This window comes from Diadema antillarum, unplaced genomic scaffold (assembly GCF_040938485.1).
Source record: "Diadema antillarum isolate AM-2024a unplaced genomic scaffold, OU_Dant_1.0 seq00003216_RagTag, whole genome shotgun sequence".
NCBI classification, from domain to species: domain Eukaryota; kingdom Metazoa; phylum Echinodermata; class Echinoidea; order Diadematoida; family Diadematidae; genus Diadema; species Diadema antillarum.
In genome coordinates this window covers 36,178-55,000 of record NW_027273801.1, presented here as the reverse complement: position 1 = coordinate 55,000, position 18,823 = coordinate 36,178, and the positions used below count along the sequence as shown (strand labels likewise).

At 39.6% G+C, this 18,823-nt stretch overlaps 1 protein-coding gene across 1 annotated transcript in view; it reads left to right on the top strand.

The window, feature by feature from the left end:
- Positions 1 to 5,102: 5,102 nt before the first annotated feature.
- The window catches only part of LOC139715256 (sodium-coupled monocarboxylate transporter 1-like), a gene marked incomplete at its 3' end in the record, with an annotated part of 49,458 nt that continues 35,737 nt past the window's right edge, over positions 5,103 to 18,823 (top strand). Inside the window, 1 exon segment of the mRNA XM_071626839.1 lies at positions 5,103 to 5,450. Within this exon segment, the coding sequence (XP_071482940.1) occupies positions 5,103 to 5,450 (348 nt within the window).

The window sequence follows — 18,823 nt, the reverse complement described above, 5'->3', positions numbered from 1 at the left end:
GTTGGTTTGTTTGCCTTATATGCTATCTAATTATGAAAGTCCATGAAACGCCTAATGACTTTCAGGTCAGGATCACTTGAGCATTCTGCGTCCACTAATCTGAAAGACGACGAATGATCTATATAGCCTATTATATTATCAATATACAGTCCGAAGATCATTGGCCTGAGGTTACAGCCTCTCGTCAAAGGTTCTACCGATTGGATTGTCAAACGCCCTCTATTGTGTTGAGAAATTTGAGTCTTTAGTGATGCTGGTGTGTGTTTACCCCATACGACCACCTGTCACGTTTAGTCATTTAATGACACGCACACGTACAAAACATACTCAAAACGTATTTATACACACGCATACTCAAACACATAAACACAACTCTCTTCTACTGTAAATGACGCTATAGTACTCTTGACCCTTCTAATTGACTATTGACCTTGTTAATGCCGGTCAGTTAATAATCCAGTTCGGGGAAGTTATATGGTTGTCATGGCTACGAAAGTTATTAGGAATTAGGGGCTGATTTCTCCCTTCCTGACACGTCACTTGAATGTACACCACCTGTTGACTATTGTTCAAGAGATGCGACCTTCGTTACCTCAATACAAGGAGGTACCTCCTTTGTTGCCAAAGCTCCTCCATTTAATGTTTAAGAAGAAGAAGACAACGCTCGAGCATACAACTTTTTTTTCGGTATTTTGCTGGAGTGTCACTGTGAATGTTATCATGAATAAATTCAGTGTATTAACATGCTCATCAACCTTATTTTAAGATAGTTAAAACACGGCGTACAGTGTACCGTATATTTGGTCACTAATGAGTTTCATTTTTGTACTTTCCTATGGCTTCATCAATAACCACGAGGAGCACTCGTGTCGTGCAGCTCAGATTTTGTCAGATTGGAAACAGTGTAACATAACTTTATGACGGCAATCGCCGCTGTTGCTATGTATACGCTGCCTGCACTGACACAACACAGATTAGACATAATCATCATTATCATTTCAAAACTTGCCAAAGAAGTCACGCCAGCAGTTATTGGCTGCGATCCAAATGCACCATCCAATTACCAACATTTGCATGGGATGCTTGTGCAATTTCAAAGAAGCGATGCTGACTCACAAAGGATGAAAAATATCACGTCCCATCGCACTCTCAACTCAGTTCACGTCTCACGGTCGTGATTATCGATGAAACTACACAACGCAACCGCTTATGTAAAACTATCGAATTCGATATGCATTTACTTGATATGCGTGTAGCAGCAGGATTAATCAGCGATCAGGTGGACAGAGAGGAGGGCATAGCTGATTTTATTTCATTTCAACTTTATTTTCATATTTCTCAGTGAAAGCTACATCAAATACAGAAAAAACCAAAACAAACTGATACTTGATATCCAGTTGTGATGCACAATAGAAAATGCAAACGTATGAAATATGGCGGTCAATCTATAATAGTTGGAGTCTAAGTATATATGTTAAAGATATACGGCAACGAAATACTACTAATATAGTTCAATAGTTCAATAGTTTATTCATTTCCATCATCACAAAGAAAAGAAAAGAAAAAGTTGACATAATCCAAAGTGATACAATTTTTTTTCATTTCTCTTACACTCGTCCGATAAAGGATTTTTTTTTTCAATACAATATAAATTATACACGAATGATGTCGTAAAAAAGAAACAATGCACTTTGTCACGGCAACAAAAATAGTAAATAATCACAATGATGGAAAACAGTGTTCCACTAAAAAAGCCACGCTTGTAAAACGTGTAACACTGGAACAAAACAACAACAGCACCAATTTGTTATACCAATAAGACATATTCATTTTAAATTCTTCTACATACTATTGTACATTTTACTCATTGATATAATGATGTTGATACTAATAAATGATAATCATGTAATGATAGTAGAATAATAAATACCAAAGAAATAACGAAATAGTACAATGGATACTTTAGTACATGTACAATGTTATACTGGTAAAGAGAGAAGAATTGGCATGGGCGACTGGAAATCAATGATGCATTGTTGATTATAGGATGTCTTTTTTCTCGCCATCCTGGTATAATCATTAATTATGTGCTGTAGCTACAGTGACTCCTTGGTACAACAAACAAACAAACAAACAAACAAACAAACAAACAAACAAACACACACACACACACATACACACACACACACACAAACGCACACGAAGAAAAAGAACCCGTCTGGCATGGTTGCAACAGTGTGCACAACAAAGATGCTTTAGTATAAGATTAATAATATTGATAATAATATAATGGTTATTTACGTATATAGCGCTCTATCTATAAAGTACTCAAGCACTAAAAAAAAATGAAAAATGGTACAAACAGGGAACAATGTACGACAAATAAACAATATAAAACAAACGAACTACTAATATAGGCCTATTTAGCTTAAAGTGGTGTCATTCTAGCTTCACTTTAAATGTATCAATATTGTAAGTTTCCAGAATATCTGTTGGCAATTTATTCCAAAGTGATGGACCCGCGTGGAGAAAATAATGATCGATCCCCATTTGGTATGAACTCTTGGTACAACATAATATGAAATTGAGTCAGATGACCGTAGTTGCCTAGCTTTGTTGATCCATATTCATATTCTTGTTTGATACACAGGTGGTTCTGATTCGGCTACGCATATTTCAGAACATAAGTGTAAACGTATAACCGTGACGTATCTCTGTCGCAGCCTATAACAACACACACGCTTACACTGAATAGGGAGGTGATGAGACGAGAAAGTAGATCTCACCCTCCACGGCTGAACTTTGCTCAAATCCAAATTGAGTGGAAGGGAAGCGTGGCATCAGATAAACCAGGCCGATTGGTCTTCCAGATGTTTTCAAGCAGGTGCTTCATTTTTTTTTTTCATTTTCTCTCTTCTTCCTCTTGTAGATATCAGAGGGTGCATACTTCAACCCCCTTTTTTTATATACGTATATGATGACCGGACCAAGGAGGCACAAGGCGAGCGGGAAGTTTGCCCCTTTCAGAGGAAAATGAATAGACATCGAAAGCTGAGGAGTATATATTTTTTCCCCTTAGGGCCGACTTTGTGTGACGTAGGAAGGTCTTGACCTCGGCGTTGAGGGCAGATGAAAACTGGGTCACCCGTCGACTCTCTACTTTTTTTTTTCCGACGTTCTGTACCAATGCCATGACCCCACAATGTTCGTATACTGCATGTATTTCTCGTTCCAATCCCACACCTTCGGAAACACTGTGCGAGAGGAGAATCGGAACTCCTCTTGGCTAGTACATCATCTGTCCACTGATCACTAATATCCTACCTGTAACAAAGACGTGAACGCGTGCTATTGAACTGCTGTGCGACTCTCATACGAAGTACTGTAGGCCTACCAATTTCACCTCTGTTGCATGGTTTTGTCCGAAGATAACGGACCGCTCGATCAATAATCTCCTTTATTCTTTCTCCATCGACCGCTTTTCAGAAGTGTATAAGCTTGTCCTCAAGACCACTTTCTCTCTTTATGTCCGCACAACAAACTATGGTCGAGATTTCAGGGTCCGTGTTCTCTCCCCGGACCTCTCTACTTTTTTGATTACTTTCTTTTCCCCCTTGTATATCTCCATTCTCTTTTCCCGTGACTGCGTGAGTAAAGTTAGCCTTTGGCAAATGCCCTCTTGCAAATGTTAGCGCAGACGACTGCAGAGGAGGAGAAGTCGACGTTGAGTTCGCCAGAGCTTTCGACTCCGTCTCGCGCGCGACGTTCCTTCAGCTCGCTGCGCTTGAGATTAAAGAGGGAGAGTGCTTTTGACAAAGGCTAAAGAAAAATAGGAAGATTAGACATGTTAAAGGGAAGGGTACAAGAGAGGGGAGGCCGTGAGGGGTTGTAGTCTTATTTTTAGACTACTATCGATTGATTCAACACGTATCTAGGTCATTCGATCAAATTATGAACCACCCCGACGTTAAAGGATTAGAAAACTATATTAATAATATACCTGCCGATTTGGTGACTTAAGAAATTGGGTAGTATGTTAAAGGTTCATTAAAAGCTTTGTATGCCAATGGAAACAAAGGGTTCATAGATCAGCCTATACTAATAGATGTTATTGTTAACTGTGCAGCGCTACCTGCAAGGGTGAAGGGAAGCCATACATAATTATCTTTTTTGTGTTGTCGTTATTGTTTGAGATTACTCTCACATCTACATTCATTTTTTTTTTAAACTCACAGAGAACGGAGGTTGTAAGAAACCCTCGGAGTATCAGCTACCTGCTTGTTTATCGGTACGCTGCTCTTTAAAATCGACGGCTCCTCACAGTGTTAAGTTATTGGCAGCCCTCCAACACATCGCGCGATGAGTTGAGGGAAAAATCGCTGTGTTTAGTCAACATCTGGATATGATTCAAAATCTTCGATGGTTAAAGCTGCTGGTATCGTGTAAAGCAAGTACTGTTGTCATCACCTGTGAAACTGCAGTGCATGTGAGTTTAGGAAAGGAGCTTCTTGGTTTAGGAGGGAAGTGCAAGGGAATTGTTTACCATTGCTCATGGATGTACTCACAGAACGGTATTTCGCATCGTAGCCTTAGCGAGTGCAGCAATATGATTGGTCACTCGCATAATGTGTGACTTTATCCTGACCTTTGTGTCACTGGCAAGCCAACAAACGGATCGCTTGAACCCAAGCGACTGTGGTTAGTGGACTCGCCGGTGTTCACGGCGTAGTAAGAGTATCCCAAACCGACTCTGCATCGCGCTGCAACTCGCTCCCGAAAAAGTTTTCGAAGCTCTTTTCCCACCAACTGCATTGTTAACAGAGAACCATATCTACGTGATCTGCAGAGAAACATCTGCATGCAAGCACCGAACAAACTTTGAAAGCTCGTCACGCGTTGGCAACCCCAGACTCTACAGAAAACAGATAGAACTTGTATCTGTGGCAAAGCGTCAGCTGTATCTCGCCAGATTTCACCAGAGCCCTGCCCTGCTCTGCCCTGCCCTGCTCTGCCCCTGATCATCTTCTGGCTCCCACTGATTCGGATTATCATTAATCTCTCTGAATATTCATCGAGCTTCGGTGCCTTGTTCATTTATCACAATGGCTGACGACAACGCTAAGACTTTCTCCGCCGCCGACTATGTCATCTTCGCCGGTATGCTGATCATCTCAGCCGGCATCGGTGTCTATCACGCCCTGACCGGCGGCCGGCAGCGGACCACGCAAGAGTTCCTAATGGCGGATCGGAAGATGAACCCCATTCCGGTCGCTTTCTCGCTCGTAGCCAGTTTTATCTCCGCTATCACGTTCTTGGGCACCCCGGCGGAGAACTACGTCCATGGATGCATGTACTGGATGTTCGGCTTTGCCTACATCGGCGTTGGGCTGGCCACGGCTTTTTTCTACCTACCGATGTTCTATCGTCTCAACCTTACGAGCGCGAACGAGGTAGGGGAATTTACGAGATGGCAAAATATGTTTTGCCCATTACTCGATCCGGTCACGGCTGTCCGCTGCTGGAGTCACTCCATAAAAAAAAAGAAACAAAAAAAAAAAAAAAAAAAAAAAAAAAAAAAAAAAACAAGTGGCCTCATTTTGATTCAAAATCAGTAAATGAAAGGTTTAATGTAAAAGCTCTCAATTTACAAATCACCGGTAGGGATGTAAACATGTACAGGATCCTTTGATTAATGCTACATCAGTGAGATGAGTGTTTTATGATGTCAAATGCATTACCCCTCTCTTCCCATTGTTTATGGTGGTGTCACGTTGTGAGATGTTACGTGGAATATCAGACAAAATGGATAAAAAAAAAAGAAATTCACACGAGAGTGGTGAGCGTCACACGCCTACCTAATGGGTTAAGGGAAAGAACTTCAAGATACCAAGCCGTTGGGAGAGTGTCCGTTGGGAGAGTTTGCTATATTCCTTTGCAGATACTACATATTACTAGAACCATGTGAGAACATTATATATTTGCGGATGAACGCGTGAATAAATGCATTTTCAGCCTCGGCATTTTCGTAACCGGCTATAGTTTGACATGTGAGGGATACTAAGTAGGTTCCTATAGCCTCTACAATTTTGTAGGTCGTGTCGATAAGTATACTTCTCGCATTACAACTATAAACAATTGAAATCCGACAGCTCCTATAGAAATCTGACAAATATATATCATCATGTTGACGCCCCCAAACTCCGACAACTTATCCGAACGGACAGGGAAATCAAGTCAGACGATGTATTGAGGTCTCAGGTGGTAGCAAAACCTTTCAAAGCAGTCCTCCCGTGGAGGTGGAAGAACTCTCCCACCTCCCTTTTCCTCAATTCCGCCGTCCAATCCCTACTCAAAGTTACTGCAATTTTCAAAACGTTTAGTAAACCAGAAAGGGCCTATAACACCTGCACCCTTACAAGGTGAGCAACATGATGTTGCTTGTGAGCTTTCCCAACACAAGCTTCAAAAAAGGGCTAACATTTGCACAAGCATAAAGTTTGTCGCGTTATGTACCCACGCATTTATCCTAAATTTCAGTGCAAACACATTCATTCAGTAAGTCAAATCATATGGAGGTGAAAAAAAATCACCCTTTGTTCCACCTCCCTGATTTCAGTTCGAGCCGGTGCCACTTAAACCCCCTTGATATTCAGAGAATCTGTGGTTGCAGTCATGGAACTGCACGTCAGAGAGGAACTTGATAATTTTTTACCCAGTAGGTTCATCAGGTGAAATCTATAGCAGAGTCTTCAGGCCGCGAAATTACGAGAAATTGACAAATCATGGAGTTTGAAGTCCATCATGGACGCTATAAAAGGTACCTACACTGATCGATTCGGATGTACTTTTATGGGGCATACGAGGAAAAGCAAATAAGTTGAAGTCCTTCAGCAACTCATGAGTACATGTATTTCACACACTTGTACCGCTTCTTCTTCTTTCCTGCTTGGGGCAGTGCAGAGTGTAATATGTCTTTACGATGTGTCTTGAAAACCATTACAAAACACACACGTGTTACTGTCCAGGGTTTGGTGCGAAGGGTTGACATTATGATTATTGTATCACCAGTGAGATAAAACCCGTTTTACCTTTTTGGTATCGCTAAAGTAAATTTGCTCAGTGTCTACACTCTACTCCAGCGCGGACATAAGGTCAGTCTTCAGGAGTTGTCTACCAATAGTTTGTTTCCGAACTTTATCATCGCAAAAGTCATGTATATCTACAGCTGCCTGACCAGAGAGGTGGGAGTGAGACACATGCTAGCCGAGACCTGTTTTTTTTTGTTTTTGTTTTTGTTTTTGTTTTTGTTTTTTTTTTTTTTGGGGGGGGGGGTAGGGGAGGAGAGGGTAATTGGAGCAATGAAACAGGTAGTTAAAAATTCGCCCACGTCCTTTTAGCCTTGTTGACGCTGCGTGCCTCTTTTTCTTTTACACTTTTTTTGTTCATTCATTTAGATCCTGCCTAATAATGCTAATTTTATTGGGAGTTCCAGTTACTTAATTGTTGAACCAAAATATCATATTTGGAATACTTCCTGTACACACGAAAAGGAGAGCTGAGATCATCTTCGCCTCATTCAATCTTAATTTATGTGATTTTTAACGATATCACTGCTTCTCGGAGATACATTGACACTGAGCGATGGCATCTTTCTTCTTTTGTTCGCTCATAGAGTAAATTTCACCGTTATTTCTATGAGGTTTGGCTTTCTATAGCTAAGCCAAACTGAACGCCGAATAGATCTACCCTTTAAGCTTCAAGTTCACTTAGCTAATTGTGATGTCGAGTTATTATGTTCCTTCTTCAATCGCTGTGTCACCACCTGTCTTCGCCTATTATGACTATTTCCCATTGTGACGTCGGTCCCAACCGACTTATAAGCTGCGCGCCTGTTCATTGGTCAGCTTTCAGTTTCCGTAGTGAATCATTGAGGAACATCATGGGGAGATGGACTTGCAAAGTGTTCTATAAAGTTGAGGACCAATACAAGGCGTGAAATCTCTTCACGTTATACAACTTTGTAGCACGATGCCCCCTACCTGTACTCTATCAGGCCGTAACATTGGCAAGCTTTTCTTCTGTATTTATTTTTCCTCCTCTCGTCTCTTCCGGTGGTAGAGATGACTGGGGATTTCCAAAAAGAGAATTCATATAATTATGCTTTGTTCCTCTCGCGACTCAATAGAGCTTGAAGGTCATGCATCATTTCCTGAAGCTAAGATGCAACAATTAAGCAAGTGCACAAAGGTAAACAAACTCCAAAACCCGCACAAAACATGCAAATCAGCTAATGGTGTTAACTGTATCATCATGTGATCATACAACTGTAGCTGTACCTCACCAGGGCCATTCACTGCGGGTTGAGAAAATGGTTGTTTACATGGAAATCTTCGGCCTCGTTTGTTCGTTTTTATTTTTGTTTTCCTTTACACCCAATTAGTATATTATGTCGCAATCGACTCAGAAGAATCAAACAGCATGATATGTTTCATCAAAATCGAGCCTGATGAGAGTTACGTTATGGAATTGTAAGTTTCACATGCCTTCACCAAAACAGTGATGTTAGTGGCTAACCAGTTGGTGCTAATGCACTCTAGCTGAAATAATGGCCTCACCATTGCACTCTTCCAATGTTCTGTGCACAAACTGTTATTTGTGTTTGTTTAAACCTTTCTCTGCCAGGAGCTTTGGAAAGTGTTTATAACGCTATGGAGTTTTCTGTGCGAATCGGCACTAGAGGAACACAAAGGGATATTAACCTGAAGACAACCTCCTTGATTATGATGTAGAATGGTGCTGTAATCACGCCTTCTTCGTTTGTTCTTTCAGGGTTACTGTTGACAGCGGCCGACAGGCCTTCCTCTTATTCTTTGGAGGTTATTCTGAGTCTCCTGTCCTCGCTCTTTTAAGATTCTGTGGGGTCCGAGGGAGTACCCAACTCTCTCCTTTTCACCATTTTCCATTCCATTGCAGTTTCCACAGAATTATATAGGTAGACAGTTTTGTTTAACTCGTCACATAAGTCTACACTACACATTATTTCGTGGTAGTGGGGCGTCTCGGCTCTGGCCATACTGGCGAAATCTTGGCCATGACACAATGTTGGGTTGTGATGCGTGGTGTATATTCCCACCGCAAAACTTCGAAAGTGAAATACATTTGCTCTTCCTTCTAAATTTTTGTCGTATGGATGAGGAAAACACTCTTTACTTCCCGTCGTCAGGATATCGTTTGCATTCGAGAGTAGAATTTTGTAATGTATTCTATGCAATTTCATATTAAATTGAAGGTGTAATGTAACGCTTAAAGGTCATGTTTACCTTTGGGAGCAGTGATTTAAGCAAATGTTCAAGATATTACCTTTGATGCATATGTGTACGTCAGTTTTGTCGCAAAACATCCTACCATATAAAATGTTTGCAATATAAAAATATAGGGAGATATCACTATGTTTCTTATTAAACCATAAGTGGACGGTTTAGTCTGGAAACATTTCTATTATAACTATATTGTTCACATTTTGTATATTTAACAATACTTAACATCGATTATACTGCTTCAAATTTTTTGCATTGGTTGTTTTTATCCAAACTCACATCTCAGAACTATTTTGAAGTATTAATTCTGGAGTTTTGTTTCGTCTGCAAATGGTAAATTATGCCTTTAATATTCCCGCGGGAATCATATTTTCCTCAAGAGAATAAAACGTATCCTCGGAGCGCACAGCGAAGGAAAGTATAACGGTCAAGGGGACCATCAATGATGGTAACAACGACAGACAGGACAATATTTGTGACATTATTATGGTCTACATAAATATGTACGTACATCATTAAATTCATTGTATCCCCTATAGGCAGCCAGTCAAAGTCCGGGATTATAATACGTGACGTGACGTCACTGCTGCAATAAAACAATTTCGCTCCTGCATTAATCATGCGATTGCATTATGACCAATCACCGACCAGTATTTATGTAGACCATTTATTCCAGACCTTTTAAGATATGCTTAATTGGTGTGTCGTCAGTGCAAAGAGTATATACACCAATCTTTCATATAATGGCTTCGATCAAATTTCACTAAGAATGCTTTTTTTTTAAAGTGTTCTTTTAAAACTAGCATTGCTGTTGTTTTTGCAAAAGTTGCATTTTTTTTTTCATTCATGTTGATTACGTTCCTAATTCCTTCCTACATCTAGTTTACAGAAGCGATACCACTGAACAATATTCTCCCATTATAATTGTAAAGTTGCTGGAGTATGTTTTATAATGGGCACGAATGATTCATTCTCCGAATGTCAATAGCGGAAACGGTATGATAATATAGCAGTAAACCGAAGACTTGAAGGTCTGAGAGTGCAAGGAACCCAGTTCATTGCCGCTCATTGTTTTCGATTTGTCATTACCACACACACACACACACACACACACACACACACACACACACACAAGCGCGCATATCCCCACACCCTAATTTATTCATTTGTGTTTGGAGTATTATTACATGAATTTCCACACCCAAACTTATTCAATTGTGCTCTGAGAATTACATGAATTTATATCACACTGCATGGATCTACAATAGAACAAGAGCTCTGTAAGGTCAACAAAAATATTACCATAAACTGATTATTGTTTATATTTGGTTCACTGCCAGCTACATCGGCATTTGATGAACCTTGATATGTGGTCTCACGTGCAACACGTTGCCCTAAATCGTGACAAGAGTTGCCTGTGCAAGGAGATGCAAATGAATGTAATGTTTTCTTCACTATTGGACCGACTTAAACAAAAATTGTGATGATTTTACTGTCTGGTATTTTCCTCTTTGGAAAATAGATGTATGCAATTAAATGGTTAAAGTGACTTACTATGCGCGAAGCCGTCACAGCATATAATTATTCGTAAAAGTCGTGTGCAGCATATGCATAAAATATCATCTATTCCCGTGTCTATCATGTGTTTTTCTTCATTCGGATAACCTATATTGTCAATATATTAATCTTTTACAGACGTTGTTATCAGGACATAGAGCAACAATAATAATAAAATGTCAAAAACATAATGATGTTAAGTTATGGCTGGATCATATTGGGACATGTCATTGGTCCATGAATTTCAGTCCAGAGTGCAGATAATGGAAAAGATTAAATGCACCAGTTTCTTTAACTCTTGAGGCAAATTTGAAAGTTCGTTCGGCACCAGTCCATAGCCTTGTTATTTTCCGTCCTGTGTAACCTACCAACTAAGTGCTTCGGTCTGTTTCGCAAACCTACAACAAAGAGTTTTTCTAATGCATCGTGACCACATGTCTCAAATTAAAATTTTAGAACGACATGGTAAGATGATGTCACATTAATTCATGTTTACCTCGTCACTGAATTGGCCCTTATCTTGAGGGCCCTGCTAATATTATTGCATTACCAAGCACTCATTTATAATAATAGGCCTACACCCTTTTGCGAAATCAGACAGTGCATGGGTATGCTAACAGCTTGACCAAGGCCGTAAGGTTCGAGCATGATTCAAGTCCATATGAGCCAGAGCATCCGATTGGCAAATCACACAGGTTAGAGTTAAGAATCACAACATAACATGACAGACTTTGTAATCTGCTCCTAATCATACAACCATGCATTGTACAGTTATTATGTTAAAATGGGCGTGGCGTTTGTGCACCTATCGTCGTAATTTTGAAGAGAGTTGTGCTGAGAGTTCGCTCCTCTGTAGTTTCTGCGACGCTTGTCTCACTTAACTCTGTTCATCAGTGACTTTTTTTAAAGGTACTGTTTACCATTGGGAGCTGTGATTTAAAAAAAGAACAATGTTCGAGTTATCGCATTTGATGCATATATTATGTAAGTCCGTTGTATCACAAAACATCCTGCCGTATAAAAGTTTTGCAATAAAGCCTAAAATATAAGTAAATATCACTATTTTTCTCACTAAACCATATCTGTAGACGGTTTAGTCTAGAATTAAAAATCTTATTATAACTATTGTTCACATTTTGTGTATTTGACAATATACTTAACATTGATTATACTGATTAACTTTTTTACACTGGTTGTTTTTATCCCCAACTCAGATTTTAGAACTATTTTGAAGCATTAAACCTGGGTTTTTGTTTCGTCTGCAAATGGTAAACAATGCCTTTAACAATACTTTGTAAAATTATGACTAGCTTTGTGTTTATAAGGGTACACATACACGCACGAGGAGCGAATCTGATCAAAGGAACTACCTCTCATATCCATATCGCTATCAGGAGAATCGAGGAGAATGTAGATTTAACTTAAAGACATGTCACCACTTTCGAGAGCTGCCCACTATGCGTCATGTTGCCACAGGAAATGACCAGCTTTCCTGTGAATGTGACCGGGAGAACACATGAAAGATGCATCGTCTCTTCTCCACGATTTAGAAGTTGAGGGCCATCCCGCAAAGTTTCTTTGATGTGCAGTTTGGGCACCAAACAAATGCATCTGATGCTGCCCAACATAGCCACCGGGCCTTAGCATTGAGAGATGGCTACGTCTCAAGAATATCCCTTCTTTCTGTAAATGCTCTACTCTAGGGTGGGGTTTTCTTCCATGAACATTACACAGTTGTTTATATATAGTATTGAAAGTTCACATATATATTTCTTTTTTTTCTCTCTCTCTCTCTAGAAAAATCATGCCGAAGTTGCATAGTGTGATTAGTGACTTGGCACCGCAAATTTCTGTTTACCCTCTCAAGTGTTCATGATTATACACTATTTTGTAATTACAAAACGAGGGACCATCATCTTCTGCATCCCATTATTCTTTTGAGAGAATGATGCATTTTCACGAGGAGGGGATATAGATGCTTATTGATAACTGACAAACAAGGTCATCCATATCATCATCATTTGTTAAACGAACAAATGATTATTGAAGCAGTTCTATATACTACTCTCGACAAAATAAAAGAAGCACTGTGACACCTCATTAACGCTATTTAAGAGACGTCTCAACCTCTATACAAGTGGTCGGGTCGAAGTACACTTTAGACCCAGTTTATCCGGTCTGGTGGTTACGTAAGATATTGTTATATGATTTCAATTGCTCAATTCTTGGTAATGTTTGTGCTCCTACAATTAATGTTCTCGAAGCAATCTAGGTAAGATGATTATAAAGGTGGTGTGCGTGGTGTCTATACAGGCGCACGCCACGCAGTGAGCCGTACAACTCACGAGTTATACAGTCCATGAATCGTAAAGCCCACAAGCTCGACACTAGGAAATAAGGCCCATAAGTCCGACATTAGATAAAAGGGGTCCATGAGTCCGACACTATGGGTAAAGAAGGTCCACGAATCCGACACTCCTTATCGTTGGTCTCGTGGACCTGTTTTTTGCCTAGTGTCGGATTCATGTGCCGTGTTTGCCTGGTGTCGAGCTCATGGGCTGTATGACTTGTTGGCTTTCTGAATCACGGTCCTTTCATACATATCATATTTATGTATATGATATTTATACATATTTTCAACCCTTAACTTAAGCTACTTTTTGGTTTCTGCATGAATTTTTCCCTCTGGGCGTTCTGATACCAAGCTCCCTTGAGGGGTATACCTGCACATTTATGTTCAGTTTATGAATGTGATTATCTGTGTCTCGGTTGTGTAGGATGTCGTTAAGTGGGAGGAAAAGGGAGATATGATATTCTGTACTTGAATATCATCCGATATCAGATGTGTGTGTGTTTTCTTCATTAAAGGATGTCAGGTCATGTGCAGTGACATGTAAGGGAATACTATGATAGTGGTATTTTTGTTGCTATTGTTGTTGACATTATCGCAGTTGCATTGGAATATCTCCAATGTCTTTTCAATAGAAATACAAACGTTTTTTAAGAAAATAAAGAAAACATTAGGAAATTAGACCTGTTACACATTTACCATTTACACTTTTTTATAATCATGTCAGTCACAAACTATCTCAGCCACCAATTGACAATAAGCTGTACAGTACACTGTATTTGAAAAGAAATACTAATTCATAAGTTTCAACATTTACTCATTCATGACAGATACTAATTTGTAAGTCCAAGATGAACTGGTGGAGATTATAATTTATGAGTCCTTCACTCAAATGGATATACATGTATCGCATGTAGTAATCATTGCTGTGGCTGTGAAGTCCGTTAGTCTGGGGTTTGGAAATGGAAATGATTCTCCTCGGTCACCGGTGTGACGAATAGTTAGTTGAAAGTAAGTTTGTTGTGAGAAAAAGCTCATCATCCATGATCTGTGATCAGTGCCTCTATGAGTTTAGAGCAAGAGGGACATAACAGAAATGCGACCTTTACGTCTTCTGAAACACTCATTCATGCATTTCTGCATTAAACGTGAAATTATGTCTCTTAAATATTCACGTATGTACTCCTACTGTTTTGTTTTTCTCATGTATTGACATTAATGTTTTTCATTATTTAATGATTTTCATTATTTATCGTAATTATACACTGCATCTATTTCTTTTTCTCTCTCTTTTTGGTATGTGTGTACTTGTATTTTGGTATTTTGGTATTATTCTGGTATAGATATTAATATTTCCGGTAAACTGTGCGCTTAGAAACATCGGTATTAAGCGCCTTATAAATGTATTGTATTATTATTATTATTAATGTGATGTATCATCCGCAGATTTCATTCACTTCGACTTTTTATGATATTATGAAGCAGGCCTGGCACTTATGACGTCACCTGTGGGAAACGAAAGCCAACATTTTTTCAAGCATCTTATATCATAATTGTTCCCCTTATGCATTCACTTACTCCAGAAGTTGATGTGAAGATGGTGTAGTTGAATATCAAAACAAAATCAGTCCACTTCTCTATAGGAAATTGAACCCAGGCTGGTCTAAGCATGGAGTTACTAAAGCTCCATGGAATTGCTTATGATCACCAGGAAAGTTGGTACCGAATTAGATGCTGCATGATGGTTTATTTTTGCGGAGAGGAGTTACAACACAAGCGTTACTATCAAATGCCCCGACCTCAAGCAGTAGTTGCAACATATCATTTTTTTTTTTTTTTTTTTTTTTTTGCATTCAGCAGTTCCTCTTTCATTTTTTCTTTCATGTATTTGATCTCATAACCTTTAAAACCAACCACATTTAGGCGAACATTATGTCGGGTTACGCTGAACTTCCTCGTATGAATGAACGTCACGTGACAGTGCAATAACATGCTTCCGGCGCCATATTGAATGTGAATGAACATCTCACCTTGGCAGCCAGCCAGGAAGGTGTCCTATTCAGTCACATTCCAAGACGTTCCAAAGGTTGGAAGGCCCAAATATGCTGATTTATGAGACTTACGTCCTTTTGCTTCTGTGCTACTCACAGTTATGTTTGTTGTTGCCGTTGCCAACGGATCTCGTGTTGTAACTTGGTTCAGGTTCAACGTGCGGTCGGTATGTTAAATAATGTTTGTATGACAACAACAACAACAGCAGCAGCAACAACAACAAAACGATACAAAACAGCTAGTTCGCTTTCAAATTGGTAAGAACCCCTCATCAGTAAACAATGATGTTAATATTAGGAATGTTTGTCTGTGTGTTTGTTTCATTTTCCCTCTGACTAGATGGCTGAATAACCCATCATATTCAACTGCATTATAATAGCTGGTCTTCCATGGCGTCCACTATGACGTGAGGGTGTATGTATGACGAAAGAACTTCACATTAACACACACCCATACACAATAAACATCCACACATCCACACAGGTTTTCAGGATTATCATACCTCCTATATATGAACAGCGTTGGAGTTATTTATTTGCATAAAATACTTGTACTTCCGTCAGATCGTACTTTCGAGTAAGAGTGACCAATCAGTAATCTTTTGCTGTGACTGACGATACATTCAACCAGCCATAACAATACCGCTGATGCACGGTACAACCATAGCTGTAGGGATATTAACCCTCATTTATGAATCCTGGACGTCAACGCATGCACTCCTGAAGCCAACGATCAATGGAACCCCATTCATTGAGCCGCGGCCTCCCTGGTGCGGTGAATTCATCATTGTACCTTTACATTCACCATTCTGTGAGGATGAAAATCGAGAGATATGAGAAATTGTATGTCCATGTCGAAGGCCTTTCAGCCCTTTCCCCTCAGCTAATAAAGGACCAAAGAGAACTTTGACAGAACTGCTATACAAGACTGAAGTGATCCGTGATTATCCTCTTGACAAAATGTTCTCCCAACCGCTTCGAACACGCCCCATTGTCACGATTGTTTTCCCCCAACCCACAGAGAGGGATCTTTCGTAGAGGCACCGCCTTGGTTCTATGCAGTCATGATGTCTATACGACCAAGAAGCTATTACACACAGCTCCTTGGTTCGACTAAAGTCGAGCCCATAAATGAAAATATCTACAGGATTTAAAACCTTTTGTCTACGGCGAAAAGTTCTTGTCGTTCGGCTGTAGTGGGGTGGGGGGGGGGGGGGGAGAGGGGTTGGTGGTGATTGAAGGGAGGGGTGTCAATCTGAACAATATATTGAACAACATAATACTGCCAGACGGCAATATAATATGGTATTCCAAAGCAACCTAACAAAGGGTTATATCATTGAGGCATTTTTGTTCATGATGTTTTTATGGTACGATCTGTATGTGTGGGCATGTCAACAGTCATAATACACTCATAACCATAGACGGGGATTTTTATTTATTTATTTTTTTTTTTGAAAGCCAAGTCAGTGTTTGTAACGCAGGTGGCTTCAGAGGCACACTAACAGTCTCACATTTATCGAGAAAAACGGAAGAACAAACAAATAACCCCTAAACTTCCACACATTTATCATGATTTGATTTAGGTTATCTATAGTAGAATAGATATTCACAAATGGCAATGCTATAGCTGGTGCGTACAGTTAGGAATGAAAATCCAGCCTATCAAAGGTGTGCGTATAATATATAATAACAACGTCCTAACGTATCACAGCGCTATAAATGTCACATATTTTTAAAGAGGTCAGACAAAGTATCCTTTCATTATGCTAGATAAGTGAAAATATGTCGAATTTTCTTTATATTGTTGTCCATGCGTGACGACGCAAATTGATGTAGGCGTCTTATCTATAGGGATGGCGTCATCGAACATTTTCAGCGGATTGTCTGATTTTCCTCAAATTTTCTGCTGTTCTCTGCAAGTTTCCTACACTTCTCAATCCACACAAACACACGCTCACGTACAGAACTCTCATATCTCCTAATCTAACCCTCATATTATCATTATCAATACATGTCTGATCTGATAGCTTTTATTTTTTCAATCGTGTTCTTTAGGGGTGATTGAATGCATTGTGTCTGATAACATTGAAATACGTGCGAATCGAACGCCATGTTGCTAAGTCAAAGGAAACTCAGCGGAACTCTTCAGATCTTTGTCTCACTAATGTGAATTGCCATCGCAAATCACGATTTTACATGAAGTTGCTGCACATTCTTATGTGATTTCTAGACTTGCTTTTCACATGATGGGATAGGAGGTAGAGACCTTTCTTTCAGTGGGCCTACTCCACCGGTAATGGCAGCTTCAAAGGAGAGGGGGGGGGGGGGGTGAGGGTGAAATAACATTAATACATCTTGGCAGCGACGCTCATTTTAAACCATGGTTGTAAGGAACAGCATGCCTTTAGCACACCTGTCCATGATGTTCGCTACAGAATGTTTTCTACATCGCATTCTGACATCAGCTTTAACTAATGGGCTTAACCACCAGGCGTGGTGTTCGTGCATGGTGGAAAACAATATGGATGATGCCATATCATTGCGTTAAAGTCTATACTATAGCTGTCCGACATAATGTTCTCCAGTCTTTAGGTAGACTAGAAGCCCTCTGCTCTATCTCGCCATGTGGTACTCCGTGTATTTCTCCCCAGAATAGGCCTACAACATTCAAGATCACATCAAACGTGCTCTGTTACAGATCTATATTGTATTCATTGGCCCTCGTCTTAGAACAAAAAGATTGTTTTCCCTCTTCAAACTTGTGTTCTTATCGAATCGGACAAAAGGCAGTTTGTGACGAAGGTGAAAAGGTAGGATTAGTGCCTGAACTGCTTCAAATAAAAGGATGTAAAAAGAAACAGAAAAGAAAAAGTTGAGCTGACTCTGAGAAAGCAAACCCTTCAAAGTCATTTACATGTTTTTTTTTCTTATTTTAGTGTGACACCCATCATGGACTTTCTGATTATTTATGACAAAACCGAAGAATGTTGACGTCACCGCGTCCATACAAAACAGACTGGATGTGTTCTGTTCTTTAGATACTTTGTTTCGATATTTCTACTTCGTAGTGTGTTCGTCCTTGCTCCTGCCGATGACAGTAATTATATATTATTTTCAACGCGAATTCAGTGTCACAGCAATGAAAATCATGTTCTTTCCTAAATCTGATATACAATTTCATCACGTTATACATTCCTTATAATATTCAATATAATTATATAACCCCCTCTACTTTATACATTCCGTATAGTATTTAATATAATTGTATAATCCCCTCTACTTTTCTCCTTCTCATAAGCACCACATAAACTGCTATAACCAAGGGAAGTGTTGAAGACCCCAAACCTCACTATGCTCTTCCTTAAGGTAGAGCAAGAAGGTACTAGGTTACTCTTAAGTAGACAGTAGAGTTACAGAAGTTCGTGCTCCTGTATATATTATGGATGATAGTGGAAAAGGGAAATTTTAAAGCATAGGTCCTGCTTTAACCGTTATCATAATCTTACACCGTCGGGCAACTTGTCCTTTATTGGTGAGAGGAAGCA